Below are 26,817 nucleotides of genomic sequence, written 5' to 3'. Positions count from 1 at the left end.
CAATGAGGGCTCTCTTCCTGGTTTGCAGATGACTCTCTTCTCACTGTGTCCACACATGGAGGAAAGAGAGAGGAGGGAGGGAGAGGATGAGAGAGAGCAAGAGCGAGAGCTCAAAAGCGTGCTTTATGGATAAGAATTTAATGCAGGGGTTGGGGCGCCTGGGTGGCACAGCGGTTAAGCGTCTGCCTTTGGCTCAGGGCGTGATCCCGGTGTTGTGGGATCGAGCTCCACATCAGGCTCCTCTGCTGAGAGCCTGCTTCTTCCTCTCCCACTCCCTCTGCTTGTGTTTCCTCTCTCGCTGTCTGTCTCTATCTCTGTCGAATAAATAAATAAAATCTTTAAAAAAAAAAAAAAGAATTTAATGCAGGGGAAGCTGCAGTTACTATTGATGGCAACATAAATTGGCCCAGTTACTTTGGTAAACAATTGGTATTTTCTCCTAAAACTTTGAAGGTTTGTGAATATATATATATGTACACATATATATATGTACACATCTCTCTAATGCATATATATGTACAGCAAGAGACATGTACAAGAAGGTTCTCAAGAATGTTATTCATAATAATAAACAATAAGCATGGCAAACAACTCAAATATTTATCAAATATAACAGATGAGTAAAAGTGATACAGTAATATGCAGGAATACTAAAGAGCACTGAAAATGAACTACCACACTAGGAATGGTGGGGATGGATTTCACAAATACAATGTTAGCAAAAGAAGCCAGGTAGGAAGAAGTACATACTATATAATTCCATGTATAGTTAAAAAATATTAGTAGTATTTAAGGATGTTTTTGTTAAAACTTCAAAGAAAAGAGGGAAAGTAATTATCATGAAGGTCAGGATAGTGTTTATCTTCACAGAGGAGGGAGATGGTGTACCTTGAGTGGCATTGGTATCTTTGGTAATTTCACAGCAGTGCTCTTTTTGTAATAATTCAGTGATCTGTTCATGTATATTTTGTGCATTTTTGAATGTGTTACATTTCAAAATAAAATTTAAAATATTCAACTAAATATCTTATTGACATTTTTGTTTATAGATTGATTTGGGGAATATCTACATTTTTACAATGTTGAATCTTCCTACCCAAAATGTATATTTTATCATTGAAATCCCTAAACATTATAACTCTTTCAACAAAAAAAATACCTAGGTCACCCCAAATTCTATCAAAGTAAGTATTTACATGCACTGCATTTGTCTTGAGACTGAAAGTCTATGATGACAGAAGCAAAGTAGCCATGTCCATAATACCCAAATATTTTCATCTATGTTATGTTTATTTTTTGTTGCTTTTTCTACCACTGAGAACCTGCTTTCAATCACTAGTACCTATTCTCGGCTTAACCCCACCATCCACTTCTCAAGGATCTTGCTACATAATCATTTAATAGCTCAAAATTAATAATTCTGGAATATTTGGAGAAACCACAGTCTTAACAACTTGTAAGATGTCGATTTCTGGAAATTTATTTTCTGTAACAACTCTACAGGTTCTCTGTTCCCTTACTTAGATCCCCTCTAACTTTGAGTTGCCCTGTGTGCTTCTCAACTGAGTGGCTGACATGGGGAAAGGAGGAGTAGGAAAACAGAGTAGAGTCAACAGACAGAATCTTAAAAGTGGAGAGACATGAAAGGTAGGGCTTAGCATTACAGTCTACAGCTGCCAGAAAGTAAATCTTAAAAAAAAAAAAAAAGAAAGTTTTTCTACTAGGTGATCTCATTTCTGGAAATATTGAGAACTGGCTTATTTGGGGTTGGAAGAAGGAGAAGAAAGAATATACTTTGATCTTGTGTAAGAACAAAATGACACGGTTTCAAGTAGATGAAATCAAGTAGAAAGGCAAATAGAGGGGATGTGCTCACTTGAGGGAGAGGTGGAAGAACCTCAGAGCCATGCTCACAGACAAAATTATTTGATGAAAAATACGTATGTGTTCTAACAAAGGAAGATTTTTTTCCCCCTTTTCTAAGTTATTAGACTGAATTCTTAGGCCTTGCATAGTTTTCTCCACTTTTTGACTTGTGTACTCTCTGTCTCAGGTGGTGTTCCTATCATCTGGATTGGATGCACTGACCAAGAATTACCGATTTCTGGACACACTGGTCATCTTCATGCTGTTTGGCTGGTCTGTCATTCCCTTCACGTACCTGATAAGTTTCCTTTTTTCTAGTCACACCAGTGCCTATATCAAGCTCGTTATGTTAAACTACTGTGCAGGAGTTTTCAGCATAGGAATGGATGTAATAATAACCATAACATCAGGTAAGGACATCACACCATGTCCCCCATAAACAAAGAAACATGGTCTTGAAGATAAGAATGTTACAAAGTTATTTGGTTCTGGGTTTCTAGGAAAACTTACACTACCTGTAAGCTAATAACCTTTTATTAAGTGTCACAAATATTTTGGCATTATGTTGGGTACAATGCAAAACAAACTAAGACACTTACATTTTCACTAGCCCAGTCCTTCAGGCCATTAGCCCAGGCTCTGTACAATATTTATTCTTTCATTTTCCATCTTTGACTTTGAGATTATGGAGAGATTTATTGGACTGGCAATGATGGCAAAGAAAAATTTCTTAGAACATAGATGCTGCTACTCCTTTATTAAATGACCCCGTAAACATTTTTTTTATTATTGAGTTTTATTTATTTTTTTCTTTAAAAATGTTTAATGTATGGTGACTAACATAATATAATAAAAAATCATTAAAAATGTTTAATTAACAAATTAGGCACAGTAAGAGGTTAATAATAACTAATAATAGAACAGTTAAAACAATATACTGTAGTAGAAGTTATGGGAATGTGTTCTCTTTCTCTCAAAATCTCATATTGTACTGTACTCAGCCTTCTAATTCTTTTTTTATGATACTTTTTTATTATATTATGTTAGTCACCATACAGTACATCCCTGGTTTTTGATGTAAAGTTCCATGATTCATTACTTGCTTATACCACCCAGTGCACCATGCAATACGTGCCCTCCTTAGTAAACATTATTTTAAGTAATTCAGCCATACAGGGTCTTGCAGAGACTGAGGATAGGCTTCTAACCCACTTACTGACCTTAAACCTTGCCCTGCCAACAAAAGAATTCCCTTATTTAGTTGGAAACCTATTTTAACTCATTGCACACCTCTTCAATGAGCAATATTAAGCCACATGAGGAAGAATTGATCTCTAAATATTAGACTAAGAAACATGTAGAAAGATTTATACTCTGATGCTTGTTTACTGAGTTTGTCACATTGCTGTCAATTAGAATCTGTGTTACTTTTCTATTGCTGCAGTAGCAAATTGCTACTAACTTAATAAATTATACAAATGTATCATCCTACAGCTCTGTAGATCAGAAGTCTATCACAGGGCTCATTGGGCTAAAATCAAGCTGACTGCAAGCCTTCATCCCTCTTGGAGGTCTTATTTTATTTTATTATATTTTATTTTATTTTATTTTTATTTTTTTATTATGTTCAGTTAGCCACCATATAGTTCATCATTAGTTTTTGATGTAGTGTTTAATGATTCATTAGTTGCATATAACACCCAGTGCTCACCACAATGTGTTCTCTCCTTAATACCCATCACCTGCTACCCCATCTCTCCATCACCCTCCTCTGAAACTCTCAGTTTGTTTCCCAGAATTCATAGTCTTTCATGGTTTGTCTGCCTCTTTGATTCTACCCCCCTTCAGTTTTTCCCTATGGTCCTCTGTGCTATTCCTTTTGTTCCACAAATGAGTGAAACCATATGATAATTGTCTTTCTCAGCTTCTTATTTCACTTAGCATAATCCCCTCCAGTTCCACCCATGTTGATGCAAATGGTGGGTATTCATCCTTTCTGATAGCTGAGTAATATTCCATTGTATATATGAACTACATCTTTATCCATTCATCTCTTGAAGGACACCTTGGTTCCTTCCACAGTTTGGCTATAATGGACATTGCTGCTATGAACATTGGAGTGCATGTGCCCCTTCTTTTCACTACATCTGCATCTTTGGGGTAAATACTCGGTAGTGCAATTGCTGGGTCATAGGGTAACTCTATTTTTCACATCTTGAGGAACCTCCATACTGTTTTCCAAAGTGGCTGTACCAGCTTGCATTCCCACCAACAGTGTAAGAGGGTTCTACTTTCTCCACATCCTCTCCAACATTTGCTGTTTCCTGCCTTGTTAATTTTTGCATTCTAACTGGTGTAAGGTGATACCTATACAGAAGAATGAAACTGGGCCATTCTCTTACACCATACACAAAGATAAACTCAAAGTGGATGAAAAACCTCAATGTGAGGCAGGAATCATCAAAATCCTAGAGAAGAACATAGGCAGTAACCTCTTTGACATCAGCCACAGCAAATTCTTTAATGACATATCTCTAAAGGCAAGGGAAACAAAAGCAAAAATGAACTTTTGGGACTTCATCAAGATGAAAAGCTTCTGCACAGCAAAGTAGACAGTCAACAAAACTAAGAAGCAACCCACAGAATGGGAGAAGATATTTGCAAAAGACACTATAAAGAAGATATTTGCAAATGACACTATATATATTGCAAATGGCACTGATATCAAATATCTGTAAAGAACTTCTCAAACTTGACACCCAAAAAACAAATACTCAAGTCAAAAATGGGCAGAAGACATGAACAGACACTTCTCCAAAGAAGACATAGAAATGGCTAACAGAGACATGAAAAAATGTTCAATATCATTAGCCATCAGGCAAATTCAAATCAAAACCACATTGAGATACAACCTCACACCAGTTAGAATGGCAAAAATTGACAAAACAGGAAACAATAAATGTTGGAGAGGATGTGGAGAAAGGGGAACCCTCTTACATTGTTGGTGGGAATGCAAGCTGGTACAGCCACTCTGGAAGATAGTATGGAGGTTCCTCAAGATGTGAAAAATAGAGCTACCCTATGACCCAGCAATTGCACTACTGGGTATTTACCCCAAAGATACAGACATAGTGAAAAGAAGGGGCACATGCATCCCAGTGTTCATAGCAGTAATGTCCACAATAGCCAAACTGTGGAAGGAGCCAGGATGCCCTTCAACAGACAAATGGATAAAGATGTGGTCCATATATACAATGGAATATTACTCAGCCATCAGAAAGGATGAATACCCACCACTTGCATTGACATGGATGGAACTGGAGGGGATTATGCTAAGTGAAATAAGTCAAGCATAGAAAGACAAGTATATAGTTTCACTTATATGTGGAACATAAGGAATAACATGGAGGACATTAGGAGAAGGAAGGGAAAACTGAAGGGGGGAGAATCAGAGGGGGAGATGAACCATGAGATAGTATGGACTATGGGAAACAAACTGAGGTTTTCACAGGGGAGGACTGGGGGAATGGGTTAGTCTGGTGTTGGGTATTAAGGAGGGTATGTATTGCATGGAGCACTGCGTGTTACATGCAAAAAATGAATCATGGAACAGTACATCAAAAACTAATGATGTACTGTATGGTGACTAACATAACATAATAATAATAAAAAGAAAGAAAATGAATAAAAAGAAAGAACAGAAGGGGGAATAAACCATGAGAAACTATGGACTCTGGGAAACAAACTGAGGATTTCAGAGGGGAGGGGGATGGGGTTATGGGCCATCCCAGTGATGGGTATTAAGGAGGGCACATATTGCATGGAGCACTGGGTGTTTTATGCAAACAATGAATTGTGGAACACTACATCAAAAACTAATGATCTACTGTATGGTGACTAACATAACATAATAAAAAATTAAAAAAAAAACTTGCTGCATGACCTTAAAAAAAAAAAGGACTTCCCAACATGTTCTCAAGAAGAATTTTCAAAATGTAAATGGTCCTATAAGCCATTCAAGAAATTAAATCATTGGCTAAAAATCTTTCTACAAAGAAAACATAGGCCCATATTGCTGTATTAGTAAGTTATGAAACATGCAATAAAATAGAATTCTAATTTAATACAAATCCTAGAGATTAGGGGACAAAAAACAGCCTCTCATTCTATGAAGTTAGTATGACTTTGACATTATAGAAAAGAACAGAAAAAAGGAAAATATCAAGCTAATATGATTCCTAAATATAGATGCAAAAATTCTTTTTAAAAAAGATTTATTTAAGGGGCGCCTGGGTGGCTCAGTCATTAAGTGTCTGCCTTCGGCTCAGGGCGTGATCCCAGAGTCCTGGGATCGAGCTCCATATCAGGCTTCTCCGCTGGGAACCTGCTTCTTCCTCTCCCACTCCCCCTGCTTGTCTCTCTCTCACTGTCTGTCTCTCTCACTGGCTGTGTCTGTGTCAAATAAATAAATAAATAAAATCTTAAAAAAAAAGATTTATTTAAGAGAGAGGGAGTGAGGGAGGGGGAGAGGGAGAGAATCTCATGCAGACTCCCTGCTGAGCATGGAGCTCAATGTGGGGCTTGATCCCACCACCATGAGATCATGACCTGAGCTGAAAGCAAGAGTCAGATGCTTAACTGACTGAGCCACCCAGGTGCCCCAAGATGCAAAAATTCTGAAGAGAATATTGCAAGCTAAATTCAGCAAAGTATAGAAAAGGTTATTCATTATGGCCAAACTGGATTTTTCCTGTAATGCAGGGTAGATTTATTGGAGTAATAATAGACTCAGAAAGTCTATTAATGTAATTCACCACATTTAATACATTATTGGGGGGGAAACCTTGGTATATGCAAAAATCATTCAGAAACATCCAACAACGATTCATTATAGCATTTTTAAAAAGATTTTATTTATTTATTTGAGAGAAAGCGAGTGAGAGCAGAAGCCAGGGGGAGGGGGAGAGGGAGAGGCAGACTCCCCACTGATCAGGGAGCCCAACATGCAGGGCTTCATCCCAGGACCCTGGGATAATGACCTGAGCCAAAGGTAGATGCTTAACCAACTGAGCCACCCAGGTGCCCCATTATAGCATTTTTTAATAACTAGGAAGAAACTTCTATAACTTAATAAAGGGCATTTATGAATATCATACACTGTGCTGAATCATTTTAAACATTCCCTTTAATATCAACGTTATACCTAAGGTCGTGGTCAATGTAATAACAGATGAAAATAAAGGATGTGAGATTAGAAAAGAAGAAACTGAACTCATTATTCAGAGATGATGTGAAAATCAGGAAACTGTTATCAGAGATATGAAGAATATATAGAGAGGCAAACCAAAACAGCACAGAGTAATTCTGCTTTTCTCTAGATCCTACAAAGAGGGTCTGTATTCAGTCATTACACAGGAGATGGCCACACTGTTTATGATTGTATCTAGTTTGGTCGATGGGTATTCTACTCATATTGGTCTGTACATATGTTGCACTGGAAGATAAGTATTTTTAAACATTATTCATGCATTTACAACACATGTTTTCTTAGCTTTTATACCCCTCCACACCCCATTCATATGGTATCCTTCAACAGTTTGTCAGCTAAGGAATCATATTACTTTTTTTAATTAAAAAATTTATTAATTGCATAAATTGAATTTTATTTTTGTTATGTGACAAAACTGAGTCAAAACCAGTTATATTAGCATATTACTTTTCTTTGTGTAGGAAGATCTTCCTCTACTCCTCAGGGGTAAGAGGATATTTATGGGGGCGCTTAGGGTGGCTCAGTTGGATAAGCATCTGCCTTTAGCTCAGGTCCTGTGGGATGGAGCCCCAAGTCGGGCTCCCTGCTTAGTGGAGAGCCTACTTCTTCCTCTGCTGCTCTCCCTGCTTCCTCTCTCTCTCTCTCAAATAAATAAATAAATAAATAAATAAAAATCTTTAAAAAAGAAAAGAAGATACTTATGTATTCTATGGAGAAAGGCTAAATACTTTATAACATTAGCTCCTTTGAGTATTTTTGGCATCTACTCAGGTGGCCAGTGAATGTCCAGAATTCTTTCTGGATACTAGATTATTCGCATATACACCAATTGTTACCCTCTTTGGGGCAGGCTTGGTATGACTTTACCACTTAGAAAATTTATATCTTAGGAACTTCACTCATTCCCTGTTATCCTTAGTTGGCCACCCCTCTCTTTTGTCCAGGTGTCTTACAAATATGTTTTTTGCTCAGACATACAATTTTATCTTTATTACCAATAATCTGAGCTCAGTCTTGAAGTCCTTCAATGACCATTTGTAACCTTAACCTGTAATCATGTTTCATATTCCTTCATAAATATTCATCAACTATTATACATATTAATTTAATATTTAAAGGAACCTCAGTGAGCTTTAAGCTTGGTTCTCTGAAGATGTGTCTCCTTTCAACTGATAATATATTTATCTCTTTCCCACTGTTGTCATGCGCTAAATTTCCTTCCACAACTTTGTTTCTTTATTCATCATGTAAGATAAGAAAAATGAGAAATCATCAGGATGCATTTTGTGTTCACATCAGGTGACACTTGAAGGCAGGTTATATGGATATCAACTTTGCCGAGGATTTTCCAGTGCTGTAATTATCAACATAAACTATGCTACAAAAGATATACTTAGTGGGAAAAAATGAGAGTTTTGTGAGGATAATAATATGGCTTTGTAATTTTTTCTGTTTAATTTGATTGGGGAGGTTTTGCTTTCCTGGGGCAATTCACTTTGTGTAAAGTATGCTAATGTTATCTTTTTAATCACAAAGGACCTGGTTCTGAAAGCCTTCTACTTAATTCACTGATGGTGTTACCCATACATAACTTTGGGATGAGCATCACCAAATATTATGATAACCAAGAGACAAAGATACTGTGTTCCTCAGCAAACGTTCCTGCCTTCATAAATTGTAGTAAAGCAAGTGAGTATATGGGACTCCCTAAGGCTCATCAGATACCACTGGCCTATTACTTATTGGATGTAAATAGCTCAACCTATATTATTTTGAGCCTTCACAACAGCCATCAAGTTATGTGTTGTTATACTCACTTTGAGGAAACTAAAGTTTATACAAAATTGAATAACTTGCTTTGTCATACAACTTGTACAAGTTAGAGCTAAGATTCAAAACTTTATGCATAATGCATTTTCTCATGGGATAGAATCTCCATGGATGAATGGATAAAGAAAATGTGATATATACTTGTGCACATATGCATATATACATACATATATACACATATATATAAATACACACACATATACACAATGGAATATTATTCAGTCATAAAAAAGAAGGAAATCTTGCCATTTGCGACAGCATGGATAGACTTTGAGGGCATTATGCTAAGTGAAATAAGACAGACAGAGAAATAAAAATACCATATGACCTCACTTATATGTAGAATCTAAACAGAAAAACTGAACTCATAGAGAACAGATTGGTGGTTGCCAGAAACAGGGAATTGGGGATGGGTGAAATGGATGAAGGGGATCAAAGGGTACAAACTCCAGTTATAAAATAAATAAGTGATGGAGATGTAATATACAGCATGGTGACTATAGTTAATACTGTACTGTATATTTGCAAGTTGCTGAAACAGTATATCTTAAAAGTTCTCATCACAAGAAAAAAAGTACAAATATCGAATCAATATGTTATATACTCAAAACTAATATAATGTTTATATGTTAATTATATCTCAATTTAAAGAGACATAATAAAAAATAAACATAAAAAAGATATAAACCTACAGATTCAAGAAACGGAATAAACTCCAAATAGGTTAAAACCAAAGAAGTCATGCCAAGATACATCACCATCAAACCTTGAAAGCTAAAGTTAAGAAAAATGCAACTAATGGATCATCGAACTTTACACCAAAAATCAAAGATGTACTGTATGGTGAATAACATAATAAAAATATTATTATGAAGAAAAAAGAAAAACATCTTGAAGGTAGATACAGAAAAATAGCACATTATCTATAAAGGAGAAACAATTCCCATAATTTGTAAATTTCTCATCAGACACCGTGAGAACAGAGCAAGTAGCACAACATAATTTTCAAGTGCTGAAATAAAAAAGCTGCCAACTCAAATTTCTATACACATAGAAAATTCTATATACATAGAAAATTCGATATCCTTCAGGAATGAAGGGGAAATGGTGACACTTTTTATTTTTTTTAATTTTTTAAATTTTTTATTTTTCATTACTTTTTAAATATTTTTTATTATATTATGTTAGTCACCATACAGTACATCCCTGGTTTTTTGATGTAAAGTTCGATGATTCATTAGTTACATATAACACCCAGCGCACCATGCAATACGTGCCCTCCTTACTACCCATCACCAGTCTATCCCATTCCCCACCCTCTCCCCTCTGAAGCCCTCAGTTTGTTTCTCAGAATCCATAGTCTCTCATGCTTCATTCCCCCTTCTGATTACCCCCCTTTCTTTATCCCTTTCTTCCCCTACCGATCTTCCTAGTTCCTATGTTCCATAGATGAGAGAAACTATATGATAATTGTCTTTCTCTGCTTGACTTATTTCACTTTGCTTTATATCCTCCAGTGACATCCCTGTTGCAGCAAATGTTGAGAAATCGTCCTTTTTGATAGCTGAGTAATATTCCATTGTATATATGGACCACAACTTCTTAATCTAGTCATCTGTTGAAGGGCATCACGGCTCCTTCCATGATTTAGCTATTGTGGACAATACTGCTATGAACATTGGGGTGCATATCGCCCTTCTCTTCACTACGTCTGTATCTTTGGGGTAAACACCCAGTAGTGCAATGGCTGGGTCATAGGGTAGTTCAATTTTTAACTTTTTAAGAGACCTCCACACTGTTTTCCAGAGTGGCTGTACCAACTTGCATTCCCACCAACAATGTAGGAGGGATCCCCTTTCTCCACATCCTCTCCAGCAATTGTTGTTTCTTGCCTTGTCAATATTTGCCATTCTAACTGGCGTAAGGTGGTATCTTAGTGTGGTTTTGATTTTAATTTCCCTGATGGCTAAAGATTTTGAACATTTTTTCATGTGTCTGTTAGCCATTTGTATGTGTTCATTGGAAAAGTGTCTGTTCATATCTTCTGCCCATTTTATGATTTGTTTTTTTTTAAAGATTTTATTAGTTTATTTGACAGAGATAGAGACAGCCAGTGACAGAGGGAACACAAGCAGGGGGAGTGGAAGAGGAAGAAGCAGGCTCACAGTGGAGGAGCCTGATGTGGGGCTCAATCCCATAACGCCTGGATCACGCCCTGAGCTGAAGGCAGACGCTTAACCGCTGTGACACCCAGGCGCCCCCATGATTTGTTTATTTGTTTCTCGCGTACTGAGTTTGAGAACTTCTTTGTAGATCTTGGATACCAGTCTTTTATCTGTACTATCATTTGCAAATATACTCTCCCATTCCGGGGGCTGCCTCTTAGTTTTTTTGACTGTTTCCTTGGCTGTGCAGAAGCTTTTTATCTTGATGAATCCCACAAGTTCATTTTATCTTTTGTTTTCTCTAGCGTTTGGAGATGTGTCATGGAAAAGTTGCTGTGATGTAGAGGTTGCTGCCTATGTTCTCCTCTAGGATTTTGATGGATTCCTGTCTCACATTGAGGTCTTTCATCCATTTAGAGTTTCTCTTTGTGTATGGTGTGAGAGAGTGGTCAAGTTTCATTCTTTTGCATGTAGCTGTCCAATTTTCCCAGCACCATTTATTGAAGAGACTGTCTTTTTTCCACTGGATGTTTTTTCCTGCTTTATCAAAGATTAGTTGCCCAAAGAGCCAAGGGTCCATTTCTGGGTTCTCTATTCTGTTCCATTGGTCTATGTGCCTGTTTTTGTGCCAGTATCATGCTGTCTTTGTGATCACAGCTTTGTAGTACAGCTCAAAATCCGGCATTGTGATGCCCCCAGCTTTGTTTTTCCTTTTCATCAATTCCTTGGCAAATTGGGGCCTTTTCTGGTTCCACAGAAATTTAAGGATTGTTTGTTCCAATTCTTTGAAAAATGTCGTTGGTATTTTGATTGGGATAGCATTGAAAGTGTAGATTGCTCTGGATAGAATGGACATTTTAACTATGTTTTCTTCCAATCCATGAGCATGGAATATTTTTCCATCTTTTGTGTCTTCTTCAATGTCTTTCAAGAGTGATCTGTAGTTTCTAGAATATAGATCCTTTACATCTCTGGTTAAGTTAATTCCAATGTAACGTATGATTTTTGGTGCTATTGTAAATGGGATGGATTTCCTAATTTCTCTTTCTTCAGTCTCATTATTCGTGTATAGAAATGCAACTGATTTCTGAGCATTGATTTTGTATCCCCCCACATTACTGAATTGCTCTATAACTTCTAATAGTTTGGGAGTGGATTCCTTTGGGTTTTCCATATAGAGTATCATGTCATCTGCAAAGAGAGACAGTTTGACTTCTTCTTTGCCGATTTGGATACCTTTGATCCCTTTTTGTCTTCTGATTGCTGTTGCAAGGACTTCTAGTACTATGTTGAATAATAGTGGCGAGAGTGGGCATCCTTGTCGTGTTCCTGATCTTAAGGGAAAGGCTTCCAGCTTTTCCCCATTGAGAATGATATTTGCTGTAGGCTTTTCATAGATGGTTTTTATGAGATTGAGGAATATACCCTCTATCCCTACACTCTGAAGGGTTTATTTGGTAAAGGATGCAGTATTTTGTCAAATGCTTTTCTGCATCTATTGAGAGGATCATATGATTCTTGGCTTTTTTGTTGTTGATAAAATCTATCACACTGATTGATTTGCAAGTGTTGAACCATGCTTGCATCCCAGGTATGAATCCCACTTGGTCATGATGGATAATCCTTTTAATGTACTGTTGGATTCTATTAGCCAGGATCTTGTTGAGAACTTTGGCGTCCATATTCATTAGGGAAATCAGTCTGTAATACTCCTTTTTGAGGGGGTCTTTGCCTGGTTTGGGGATCAAGGTAATATTAGCCTCATAGAATGAGTTTGGTAGCTTTCCTTCTGTTTCTATTTTTTGAAATAGCTTCAGGAGAATAGGTATTATTTTTTCTTTGAATGTTTGGTAGAATTCCCGGGGAAAACCATCAGGCCCTGGCATTTTGTTTTGTGGAAGGTTTTTAATCACTGTTTCAATCTCTTCATAATTAATTGGTCTGTTTAAGAAATCAATTTCTGGGGCGCCTGGGTGGCTCAGCGGTTAAGCGTCTGCCTTCGGCTCAGGGCGTGATCCCGGCGTTGTGAGATCAATACCCGCATCAGGCGCCTCTGCTATGAGCCTGCTTCTTCCTCTCCCACTCCCCCTGCTTGTGTTCCCATTCTCGCTGGCTGTCTCTATCTCTGTCGAATAAATAAATTAAAAAAAACTTTAAAAAAAAAGAAATCAATTTCTTCCTGTTTCAGTCTTGGTGGTTTATAGGTTTCCAGGAAGGCCTCCATCTCTTCCAGATTGTTTAGTTTTTTGGCATATAGCTGTTGATAAAAGTTTCTAATAATCCTTGCAATTTCAATGGTGCTGGTCGTGACCTCTCCCTTTTCAGTCATAATTTTAATAATCTCAGTCCTTTCTCTTTGTTTTTGGACAAGTTTTGCCAGTGGTCTATCAATTTTATGGATTCTCTCAAAGAACCAGCTTCTAGTCCTGTTGATCTGCTCTACTGTGGTTCTGGTCTCTAATTCATTGATTTCTGCTCTAATCTTGGTCAACTCCTTCCTTGTCAGTGGGTTAGGCCTGTCCCTCTGTTGCTGTTCCAGTTTCTTGAGGTGAGAATATAGAAACTGCATTTTAGATTTTTCTATTCATTTGAGTGAGGCTTGGATGGCTATGTATTTTCCCCTTAGGACTGCCTTTGCAGTATCCCATAGGTTTTGGACCGTTGTGTATTCATTCTCGTTGGTCTCCATAAATTGTTTAATTTGTTTTTTGATTTCCTGGTTTATCGAGTCATTCTTGAGCAGGATGGTTCTTAGCCTCCAAGTGTTTGAGTTTCTTCCAGGTTTTTCCTTGTGGTTGAGTTCCAATTTCAAAGCATTGTGGTCTGAGAATATACAGGGAATAATTTCAGTCTTTTGGTATCAATTGAGACCTGTTTTGTGACCAAGAGCATGGTCTATTCTTGAGAATGTTCCATGGACATTTGAATAAAATGAATATTCTTTGTTCTGGGGTGTAGTGTTCTATATATATCTATGAGGTCCAACTCATCTAGTATGGCATTCAAGCTCTTGTTTCTTTTTTGATTTTCTGCTTAGGTGATCTGTCTATTGCTGATAGTGGAGTGTTGAGGTCCCCTACTATTGATGTATCATTACCTATATGTCTCTTTATTCTGGTTAAGAGTTGGCTTGTGTATCTTGCTGCTCCCCTGTTGGGGGCATATATATTTATAATTGTCATATCCACTTGTTGGATACATCCTTTAAGAATAATATAGTGCCCTTCTGTATCTCTAACTATAGTCTTTAGTTTAAAATCCAATATGTCTGATATGAGAATTGCTACCCCAGCTTTCTTTGGAGGTCCATTTGCGTGGAAGATGGTACTCCATCCCCTTACTCTAAGTCTGAATGCATCTTTGGGTTCAAAATGAGTCTCTTGTAGACAGCAAATGGATGGGTCATGTCTTTTTATCCAATCTGCAACCCTGTGGCGTTTTATGGGAGCATTTAGGCCATTTACATTGAGAGTGATTATTGGGATATATGATTTTAATGATGCCATGTTGCCTGTAAAGTCTTTGTTTCTATAGATTGTGACTTTCTGTTCTGTATCACTCTTGGGGCCTTTTTACCTTTATAGAACCCCCCTTAATATCTCCTGTAGGGCTGGTTTCGTGGTTACGAAATTGGTCAATGACTGGCGATTCTGGAAGGTCTTTATTTCTCCATCAATTCTGAATGACAGCCTTGCTGGATAAAGGATCCTTGGCTGCATGTTTTTCTCTGAAAGAGCTTTAAAAATGCCCCCCCAAGCCTTTCTCTCATTCCAGGTCTCTGTAGACAGGTCTGACGTAATCCTGATACCTTTGCCTTGGTACGTGAGAAATTTCTTTGCCCTGGCCGCTTTCAATACTGTATCCTTGGATCTAATATTTGTGAATTGCACTATGACCTGATGTGGCATAGGTTGGTCATGGTTGTGCTTGGGAGGGATTCTCTCTGTCTCTTGGACACGAGTGCTTGTTTCCTTTGCTAGATTAGGGAAGTTTTCAACTACAATTTGTTCAAATACCTCTTCTAGACCTCTGTTTTTCTCCACCCCTTCAGGGATGCCGATGATTCTGACATTGGATTATTTCATTGAGTCAGTAATCTCTCATAACCTACATTCTTGAGATTGGATTTTTTGAGCCAAGTTTCTATTTTAGCTTTCTCTTCTACTAACCCATCCTCCAATTCGCCAATAAGTTCTTCTGCCTCATTCACCCTGGCCGTCAGAGCATTTAGTTTTGACTGCATTTGACTCATAGAATTTTTAATTTCTGCCAGATTCACTCTCATTTCCACCCTTAGAGATTCTATATTCTCATTAACATTTTTGTCAATACTTTTTTCAAGTCTACACATCATCTTGACCATTGTTACTCTGAACTTTATTTCTGATAATTTGGTTATATCCATATCAAATTAGTTCTGTGGCAGAGACCACAGATTCATTGTCTTTTCTTTGCTGGGGGATTTCTCCTTCTCGTCATTCTGATGAGGAGAGGTTGCGGGGTTGTCCAGAGCCCAAATTATTGACTGGGACCCAGGCAGTGTGCCCTTGTTTTATAGGGACCTTAAGGATGTGGGCTTCTTGATTTTTCAGTCTGCCTTCTGGGGGAGGGGCCTGCTACGCCAATACCCAAGCAACCCTGTTTGGGTAGAGTCTCCGTGTCCCCTGCGAGGGGGGATGGGGATAGTCATGCTGTGAGCTGGTATTTCCAGGCTTTTGTTCTCTTGCGGCTTTCCCTGGCAGTTTGCTGTGCTTCTTCTGAGAGTCAGAGCAGCAGTAGCCAAATCTCAGCCTCTTCTCAGAACAGAGGGATTGCAGACGGTTCTCCACTGGTGTTCTGGCCACTTTAACTCTGTTTCTGTTGGTGCTGCTCAACCCTGCAGCATCCAGGGATGTGTGTCCTACAGCCGGCATCCCAGCCCTCGCTTCCAAGGCTGGCACGTTCTGTCCTTTGTGTTTCTAACAACGCCAGCTTCCAGCCGCCCCCCTCGTGCTCCAGAGCTCCGGTTTTCAGACTGGTCATGCGCATTCCCCAGCTCACGGTCTCAGTCTGCTCTCTCGTGGGTGCTGGTCCATGAGTCTGCCTGCTCCCCAGTGCAGGTGGCTACCGCTTCCTGGCACCCTAATGCAGTGGCTCCCTCCCCCTTCTATTTATCTTCTGATATCTGTGCACGGATTCACATCTCCCCGCTTCGTACCTCAATACTCAGTGCTGGAGATATTCATTTGTAGAGATCCAGATGTATCTTCCTGCATCTCAGGCTGATTCAATGGATGTTCAGGATGGTCTGGTTCCTATCCAGCTTGACTCAGGGGACCAACTGAAAAAGGGGACCCCCGACTCCTCTGCCATCTTAACTCCCTCTACAGTGACATTTTTAAATGAAGGAAATCTACAGCAATTTGTCACCAGTAGAAACACTAAAAGAATGGCTAATGGAAGTTCTGTAAACATAAATGAAATGATAAAAGAGGAATTTTGGAACATCAAGATAACAGAATAACAGAGAGTAAAAATATGAATGAATATAGTATACTTTCTCCTCTTGAGTTTTCTTGAGTTTGGCAGTTAAAAAGCAAAAATAATAACATTGTCTGATAATGTTCTCAATGTAAATAGAGGAAATATTTAAGACAATTATAAATGGGGATTTTAAAGAGATGTAAATCATAGGAAGTTCTCTATCCTTCACACAAACTGGTGAAAGGAAGACACCACAACTGTGATAAGTAGAATAATGTAATGGCTACAGCTATCCCTATAAAAAGTACACAAGGTGATTCAATAAAGAAAGATAAAATATATGTGGTTGAATTTTAAAACTGAACAAAATATATTGCTGCCTATGTGACATTTTTAATTTGTAAAGATTTATTGAGTCTTACACTTGGGGGAATTTCTATATATGTACATGGTATGTAAAAAAAAGTATATAGAAGTGAACTTCTATATATGTACATAGTATGTTAATAAAAAGTTTTAACAGTGAAAAAGGGAGAGTTGATCATCTTCACCTTCCTGATGAGCCTACTGTTTTCATAGCCATGAATTTAGAGCCCTGTAATTATTATCTTTTTCTCATAAGCGATTGAGTAAGTGTCAGCTGTTGAGCACTTCCAACTTAGTTTAAATGTTAGTCTTCCCTTATAGATAAGAGTGTTTGCACATGTAGCATATTCCAGGTGAGTCTACTTCCCCTGTTCCATACTTTCAGAACCACCATCTGAAATATTTTCAAAGGAAACGTATTTTGGGGCAAGGAGAGCCTCTGCTGCTACCCAGTACTCTGATTAGAGTGAACAGGCATTCACCCAAAGGTTCTGGCTATATGGTACCTTGTTGGTAATGGATGCCTAGAACTATAACAAGACAAAATTCATGGAATTAAAGGGTATTAAAGGATCTTGAAGTTACTTTGCATGACATACAAAGTCATCAAACATACCATTAAAATTGGTAATTTTGTGCTTACTTGATAACCATTCTATTTGATTCTATAATACTTCCAGTTTGTGGACTTCTTAGAGTTTTCTCATTGAATTAATTTTTTTGAGTAAACCTCTATCTTTTTCTTTGTCGTTGACATCAGTAACTCAGATGAATGTATATAGTTTGGAAAGCGATGCAATAGGAAGATTTTTAATTGCGATGGCTGTTACAGGATTTGTTTTCTTCCTCTTGATTTTCCTTTTGGAGACCACCTTATGGAAAGTGAGAACCTTTGTATTTCGCTATATTTTCTTTGGTGTCTACAAGAAACTTAATAAGGTAAGTAGCTGGCTATGGATCTTAGAGATATCTCTAAGACCAAAAACACGTCTCTACACATGCCTAACTCCGTTATTGAATATATGATTATAAATCAATCTATGTTGATTGAGATCCATATGAATCAGATATCTTCATTGTAATTTGAACTTTGTGGTCTCTAAACATTATGACCTCTGCCATCAAAATATGACATTTTTTATAGTTTGATTGTAATAGAAAGCTTTCCTTTGAACATCTCTTGTATCAGAGGGCCATTCCCTCCCCCAAAGTGCTCATGCACCCTAATTTGGCCCCTGGATATTTAACAAACTCCCAGGTGGTACTGATTCTGTCAGACCATAGGATGCACATTTAATGGTAAGGCTCTATAGCAATTGCTCCCAAAATCTGGCATTTAGGGGTGCCTTGGTGGCGCAGTCGTTAAGTGTCTGCCTTTGGCTCAGGGCATGATCCCGGCATTATGGGGATCGAGCCCCACATCAGGCTCCTCCGCTATGAGCCTGCTTCTTCCTCTCACACTCCCCCCGCCTGTGTTCACTCTCTATCTCTGTCAAATAAATAAAATCTTTTTAAAAAAATCTGGCATTTACCAGATTCTCTAGGAAGTCTTCTTAAAATACAAGTTGCTGGTCTCTGTTCCATGAGTTGCTGATTTTGTGGACCTTCGGTAGGGCCTGAACTTGCATATGTAATAAATTATCAAGTGATGCTTCTGTGCTCCTTCATGCTTTGAGAACCACTGTCTGAAGTATTTTCAGAAGAAAGAATATTTTGAGGCAAAAGGAGCCTGTCTGTTACCAAAAGAGATGAAATTGCATGACTCCTCTATAAGCTTAGAATTCAGTCCAAGTTCTTACCATGCCACTATTGTCTTTCTTCACATTTCCCAGTACAGGCCTGACTCCACAGGTAATCAAGACAATGTGCGTGAGTAAGGTATGAATGATAGCATTAATGGAGGTATGAAAGGTGGGGAGTAACCAAGATGTGCTTCCAGAAGTGGGGAAGATGCTGAGCATAGGTGCAGCTCTGGTGTCATCAGTAGAGCCAGCACCTGGTGTCCAGATCTTATGAGTGTCTCCTATTCAGCTGAGCCATTAGTCTGCAAGACTGCATAGGGAATTTCTCAATGAGTAGGAAGAGCCCCAGAACTGGAGGGTCAGGTCAAGTGAGCAAGCAAACAGCTGGTTAGCACCAGCAAAGTCCAACACCCAAGGCTGATGTCACGCATTCCGAAGATATGCCTCAGGCACCTACTGTGTACCTGGTATCACACTAGATGTTGGACAGGACTCAGATTCCTGGAAGGGGTCCAGCAGGAACAAACAGATTCCCAGACTTGGAAGAGAGGGTGAAGGAGACCTCCATAGAGATGCAAAAGAAAGGGTTTCAAGATAGGTACCAAATAAGAGCTCAAATAAAATCCAAAAAATACATGCTCTGGGGCACCTGGGTGGCTTAGTCATTAAGCGTCGGCCTTTGGCCCAGGGTGTGATCCCAGGGTCCTGGCATTGAGCCCCATATTGGGCTCCCTGCTCCCCTGGGAGCCTGCTTCTTCCTCTCCCACTCCCCGGCTTGTGTTCTCTCTCACACTGGCTGTCTCTCTCTCTCTGTCAAATAAATAAAATCGTAAAAAAAATACATGCTCTAATAGACAGAAACTCAAAATGCTGGAAATGCATCTAGGTGTCACCAAACCAAGCTTTGGGCATTGGGTGACACTTGAGAAAGTGAGTTTGAGGCATAGAGGTCAACTTATGCACAGACAAGGAGGTGGAATACATTCAAGGAGCTATTAAGCATATCTGGAACCAAGTTCAGGTGTTGGCAGGCAGGGCAAGATGACTGCAAAAAGTGATAGGGGTCAAGGCAGGAAAGGCCTCCAATGTGCCATGCTAAGGATCTTGAATTTCATTCTGAGGGCAATCAAGAGTTGTGGGAATGAGGAATTCAATCACAAAATTATATGGACTTGGGATTTTCTTTGGGGAAATTTTGTAATAAGAGTATGCAGATTTTCTATCCTTTTCTCATTTTGTACTTTTCAAGGAATGTGTCAGTTTCATCTAAACCATCAAATGTATTGACAAAAATCTGTTCACAATACCCTTTTGTCTTGTTCTTAATATCTGTTGGTAGTTTGTGGTTTTTCTGCCCCCCTCCCCACAACCTTGTTTTTTAAATTACTCCTGCTAGGGATTTAACCAATTTTATTAATCTCTTTGAAGAACCAACCTCTGAATTTTTTACTTCTCTGTTAATATGTTTTGTTTTCTATTTCACTGATTTATTTTCATACCTTTATTTTTTTGTCCTGCTGCTTTGTGAGGCCATAATAACATTGAGAATAATAGCTATAAATAATATTACAACAGCAGAATTACAGATGAATCATGCTTATGGACTAATAGCTATAAATAATATTACAAAACAGGAGAATTACAGATGAATGATGCTTATGGACATAGATGCAAATATCCTTCACAAAAATGTTAGTATGAATTCATTACCTGGTATAGTTTATTACAGGAATGTAAGGATAGTGTAACACTTAATTTTTTAATTTTTTATTTAAATTCAATTTAGTTAATAGGTTGTGTAACACTTTAAAATCAATCACCATACTAATAAAACGTAATTCACTGTATTAATAAGAAAAATGAGAAAAACAATTATAATCCTGAGAGATTCAGAAAAAAATTTGATAAAATTAGATTTCTTATAAAATTCTTCAGCAAACCAAAACAGAAAGGAACTTCGTTAATATGGTAAAAAGTAAACACAAAAAAATCTACATCAAATAACATGATTTTTTTTAAAGAATACATTTATTTTTGTGACACAGAGAGAGAGCACAAGCAGGGGGAATGGCAGGCAGAGGGAGTGGGAGAATCAGGCTCTCCACTGAGCAGGGAGCCCTATGTGGGGCTCAATCCCAGGACCCTGGGATCATGACCCAAGTTGAAGGCAGACACTTAACCAACTAAGCCACCCAGGTGCCCCCAAATAACATAATTTTTTTCCTGTTTCTAGAGTCCTACTTTATTTTTTTATTTTTAAAAATTTTTTATTATGCTATGTTATTCACCATACCATATATCCTTAGTTTTTGATGTAGTGTTCCATGATTCATTATTTGCGTATAACACCCAGTACCCCATGCAATATGTGCCCTCCTTAATACCCATCATTGTCCTATCCCAGTCCCCCACCCCCTGACCCTCTGAAGCCCTCAGTTTGTTTCCCATAGTCCACAGCCTCTTGTGGTTCATTCCCCCTTATGTTTAGCCCCCCTTCATTCTTCCCTTCCTTCTCCTACAGATCTTCCTATTTCTTATGTTCCATAAATGATTGAAACCATGTGATAATTGTCTTTCTCTGCTTGACTTATTTCACTTAGCATAATCTCCTCCAGTCCCGTCCATGTTGCTGCGAATGTTGTGTAATCGTTCTTTCTGATGGCTGAGTAATATTCCATTGTATATATGGACCACATCTTCTTTATCCAGTCATCTGTTGAAGGGCATCTCGGCTTCTTCCACAATTTAGCTATTGTGGACAATGCTGCTACGAACATTGGGGTACATATCGCCCTTCTCTTCACTACATCTGTATCTTTGGGGTAAATATCCAGTAGTGCCATTCCTGGGTCATAAGGTAGCTATATTTTTAACTTTTTGAGATACCTCCACACCGTTTTCCAAAGTGGCTGTACCAACTTGCATTCCCACCAACAGTGTAAGAGGGTTCCCCTTTCTCCACGTCCTCTCCAACATTTGTTGTTCCTTGCCTTGTCAATTTTTGCCATTCTAACTGCATAAAGTGATATCTCAATGTGGTTTTGATTCAAATTTCCCTGATGGCTAATGATTTTGAACATTTTTCATGTGTCTGTTAGCCCCCAAATAACATATTAATACAAATTCTTGAAAGCTTTCCTTCTGAGTTCTCAGTAAGACAAGAAAGGAATAAAAAAAAGGGGGGTAATCAGAGGGGGAAGAAGCATGAGAGACTATGGACTCTGAGAAACAAACTGAGGGCTTCAGAGGGGAGGGGGGTGGGGGAATGGGATAGGCTGGTGATGGGTAGTAAGGAGGGCACGTATTGCATGGTGCACTGGGTGTTATACGCAACTAATGAATCATGGAACTTTACATCAAGAACCAGGGATGTACTGTATGGTGACTAACATAATATAATAAAAAATATTTAAAATTTTTAAAAAGAATGCCTGCTAGTACCATTTTTTAAAAAATTGAGGTAAAGTTAGCACAAATGTTGCATTAGTTTCAAGTGTCAACATAGTAATTTGACAAGTTTGCATGTTATGCTCTGCTTACCACAAGTGTAGCTACCAACTGTCACCATACAACACTATTGCAATACAATTAGCTGTATTCCCTATGCTGTACCTTTTATTCAATTTTTCAATTCCATTTTTATACAACAGTTTCTACGGGTCGTAGTACAATAGGACAAGAAAAAGAAATGATAGGTGTAAAAATTGTAAAAATTTTAAAATTCACTATTTATGAATGACAGTTATTGTGTAGATAGATAAAGGAATAAAATGTTAAAATTAATATTGCTAAATAAAAAGTCTGTATAGAAAAATGAGTTATATATCCGTATATAAGCCACAAACATGTGAAATGTAAAATGATGCTATTTGAATAACATAAAAAGAAAAAAATATCTGGGAATAAATCTAACAGAATTTTTGTAAGATCTTTATATAGAAAAGTAAAAAACAGTATTGAGAGATTAAAGAAGACCAATATAAATGAATGAATATACCATGTTCTTGCTTTGGAAAACCCAACATTAGGGAAATGACAGTTTTCTCCCAAATTGACCCAAAGAGTCAAAGCAATTGAGTCAAAATGCTATTGGGTATTTTTGTGCATGCATGTTTGTGTGTGGAAAATTATCAGCTGATTCTAAAGTTTGCATGGAAATGCAAAATGCCAAGGATAGCCAAAGAAATATCGAAGAAGAACAAAAGTGGTATATTAATAACTACCATATGTAAGTATTTTTAATAAATTATAATAACTAAGACAAAACAGTGTATTAGAAAAAACAATTTTCCTTAAAATTGGTTGTGGTGGTTTGTAGTAGCTTGAAAAATTTTTTTTAGCATTTTAAAGTTTTTATTTAAATTCCAGTTAGTTAATATACAGTGTAATATTAGTTTTAGGTGTACAATGTAGTGATTCAACACTTCCATGCAACACATGGTGCTCATCACAAGTGTCCTCCTTAGTCCCCATCACCTATTTCACCCATCCTCCCACCCACCTCCACTCTGGTAACCATCAGTTTGTTCTCTATAGTTAAGAGTCTATTTCTTGGTTTGCCTCTCTATCTTTTTCCCATTGTTCATTTGTTTTGTTTCTTAAATTGCACATATGAGTGAGATCATATGGTATTTGTCTTTCTCCGACTGACTTCTTTCACTTAGCGTAATACCCTCTAGCTCCATCCATGTCCATTGCAAATGGCAAGATTTTATTCTTTTTGATGGCCAAGTAGTATTCCAATGTATATATATATATATATATATATATATATTCTTTCTTCTTTATCCATTCATCAGTCGATAGGCACTTGGGCTGTTTCCATACTTTGGCTATTGTAAATAATGCTGCTATAAACATAGGGGTTATGTATCCCTTTGAATTAGTATTTTTGTATCTTTGGGTAAATACCAGTAGTGCAATTGCTGGATCATAGGGTAGTTTTATTTTTAACTTTTTGAGGAACCTCCGTACTGTTTTCCAGAGTGACTGTACCAGTTTTTTGTTTTTGTTTTTGTTTTGTTTTTAGAAAGGCAAGTTCTTGGGCCCTACCCCAGACCTACTGAATCAGAAGCTTTTGGGTTGGAACCAGCATTTTTTGTTTTATAAGCCATGATTCTGGTACATGTGAAAATTTGAGAACAAATAGAATAGAATGTCTAGAAATAGATGCACAAATATGTGGTCACCTGATACATGACAACATTGATACACATAATGTAGTGGAGAAATGATGTTCTTTTCAATTAATGGTGCTGATCCAGTTGGATATCCACATGGAGAATAATGAACTTGACTCCTATCTTACTCCATACAAATAATTTGTAGATTTACAACTTTTCTGTAGATCTAAATGTGAAAGGTAAAATAATAAAGATTTTAGAACAAAAACATAGCAAATACCTTCATGATGGTGAGTGCATCATTATCAAAAGACATCAAGTGAGTGAAAAGGCAAGTCACCAAGTGGAAAAAAGATTTTTTAATTGCAAATCAGTAAGAAAAAGACAGACAACCCAATTTAAAAATGGGCAGTTCGCCAGGGTGGCTCAGTCGCTTAAGTGTCTGCCTTTGGCTTGGGTCATGATCTCAGGGCCCTGGGATCAAGTCCCACATCGGGCTCCCTGCTCAGTGCAGAGTCTGCTTCTCCCTCTCCCCCTCCCACTTGTGCTCTCTCTCTAAGTAAATAAAATCTTTTTTTCTAATGGGCAAAAGACTTGAGACACTGACTTTACAAAAAACAATATCCAAATATCCAATAAATACATGTAAAAATTCACAACATTAGTAGTCATCAGTAAAAGCAGATTAAAGCCACTGAAAGACACCACAACATAATCATAAAAATACTAAGTGCTGAGGCTGCAGAATGACTGGAATCTCAAACCCTGCTGTTGGGAATGTAAACTGATAACCCTTTAGAAAACTGTCTGGCAGGGGCGCCTGGGTGGCACAGCGGTTAAGCGCCTGCCTTCGGCTCAGGGCGTGATCCTGGCGTTATGGGATCGAGCCCCCACATCAGGCTCCTCTGCTATGAGCCTGCTTCTTCCTCTCCCACTCCCCCTGCTTGTGTTCCCTCTCTCACTGACTGTCTCTATCTCTGTCGAATAAATAAATAAAATCTTTAAAAAAAAAAAGAAAAGAAAACTGTCTGGCATTACCTTCTAAAGTATTATCTTTCATATGCTTATGAAAATGACCACACACTGAGACCCAGAACCTCACCTTCTAGGTATAAATGCAACAGAAATGCACACTCATGTTCACCAAAAGACATTTATAAGAATGTTCACACAACATTATTCATAATAGACACCCTGAAAAAAAGAGAAAGAAGCAGACCATATGTCTGTCAGTTGTATAATGGATTTAAAAATGTCTATTCTCACAACAGAATATAGCAACAAGAAGAAACAAGCTATAACTCCTATGCAACAGCATAAAATAATAACACAAATATAATGTTGCCCCAAAGAAGGCCGACACAGAAAATTATATAAAGTAGAATTCTGTTGAGAGAGAGAGAAAGAGACAGACCAAGAAACAGACTCTTAACTATAGAGAACAAACTGATAGTTACCAGAGAAGTGGTTGGTGGGTGGGGCAGGTGAAATAGGTGAAGGATATTAACAGTACACATCATAATGAGCATGGAGTCATATATAGAATTGTTGAATCACTATATTGTACACCTAAACTAATTTAACACTGTATGTTAACTATACTGGAATTAAATTTAATTTAAAAATTTAAAAATGTAGAATTCCATTCATATAAATATAAAAAACAGACAAAACTAATAGATAATGTTTGGAATTACAAGTCAAGATTCTAGTTACTGTTGAGGTAATGCTCTATTTTCTTTATCAGGGCTGGTGACATAAATATTTTCACCTTGTGAATAGTCATTAAGATGCAGATTTGTGACTAACATAATAATTTTTTGAAAAGATGAAGATTTATGATTTATGTACTTGTCTGGGTATATGTTATGCTTTAGAAGTTTAGAATAAAAGTGGCATTAAAATTATTCAACATATTTTGCACTGAAATCTGTAGTTCCTAGAATTGAACCGCTGTTAATTTCTTTATTTTGATCAGTGTACCATGACTATGTAAGGTGTTAACATTAGAAGGCTAAAATGCATACTTGAATTATTCTGTGCTTATGCTTGTCTATAAATCTTTTTTTTTTTCAGAAAAGAAATTTTAAAATTAAAAAAGAGTGATGGACATGTCTTCGAGTATTCTTTCATATTCTTTCCACTATGGGGAATGCCCTGCCCTTTTTTCCCCCTTCCCCATCTTAAGTCTCCTGATTATCTCCTATTTATTTTTTTATAATAATTTTTTATTATGTTATGTTAGTCACTATACAGTATATCTCCTATTTATTTTTTTAAATTCAGTTAATTTAGTATGTGAAATGGTCCCTGGATTCCACTCTTCCTCTCAGAAAAGAAAGAGTTAATCTTCCCTATTCTTTTTTTTATAATAATACTTTTTATTATATTATGTTAGTCACCATACAGTACATCCCTAGTTTTTGATGTAAAGTTCCATGATTCATTACTTGCGTATAACACCCAGTGCACCATGCAATACGTGCCCTCCTTAATACCCATCACCAGCCTATCCCATTCCCCCACCCCTCTCCCCTCTGAAGCCCTCAGTTTGTTTCCCAGAGTCCATAGTCTCTCATGGTTCATTCCCCCTTCTGTTTACTCCCCCTTTCTTCTTCCCTTTCTTCTCCTACTGATCTTCCTACTTCTTATGTTCCATAGATGAGAGAAACCATATGATAATTGTCTTTCTCTGCTTGACTTATTTTGCTTAGCATTATCTCCTCCAGTCCCGTCCATGTTGTAGCAAATGTTGAGAAATAGTTCTTTTTGATGGCTGAGTAATATCCCATTGTATATATGGACCACATCTTCTTAATCTTCCCTATTCTTAGCTCTATTGGTATCTTATAAAATATACATTGTTAGCAAATAATATTTGGTTATAATTTATAGTGTTTGTTGTGGTTCCAGTTTTTGATGAAGTATCCATTTTGATAGGAACAAGCTACTTGCTCATGGATAGGAGTTTAGTTTTTAAACTTTAGAAATAG

General features: G+C 37.5%; 1 protein-coding gene across 1 annotated transcript in view; it reads left to right on the top strand.

Annotated features, from left to right (window-relative positions):
• LOC100463697 (ATP-binding cassette sub-family A member 3-like) overlaps positions 1-26,817 on the top strand; it is a 156,193-nt gene that overhangs the window by 107,553 nt on the left and 21,823 nt on the right. The window contains exons 21-22 of the mRNA XM_034669566.1: positions 2,054-2,276; positions 17,720-17,898. Coding sequence (XP_034525457.1) covers positions 2,054-2,276; positions 17,720-17,898 — 402 coding nt within the window. The remainder of the gene's footprint in view (positions 1-2,053; positions 2,277-17,719; positions 17,899-26,817) is intronic.

This window comes from Ailuropoda melanoleuca, chromosome 10 (assembly GCF_002007445.2).
Source record: "Ailuropoda melanoleuca isolate Jingjing chromosome 10, ASM200744v2, whole genome shotgun sequence".
Classification (NCBI taxonomy): Eukaryota; Metazoa; Chordata; class Mammalia; order Carnivora; family Ursidae; genus Ailuropoda; species Ailuropoda melanoleuca.
This window is presented reverse-complemented; position numbering and strand designations above follow the sequence as displayed.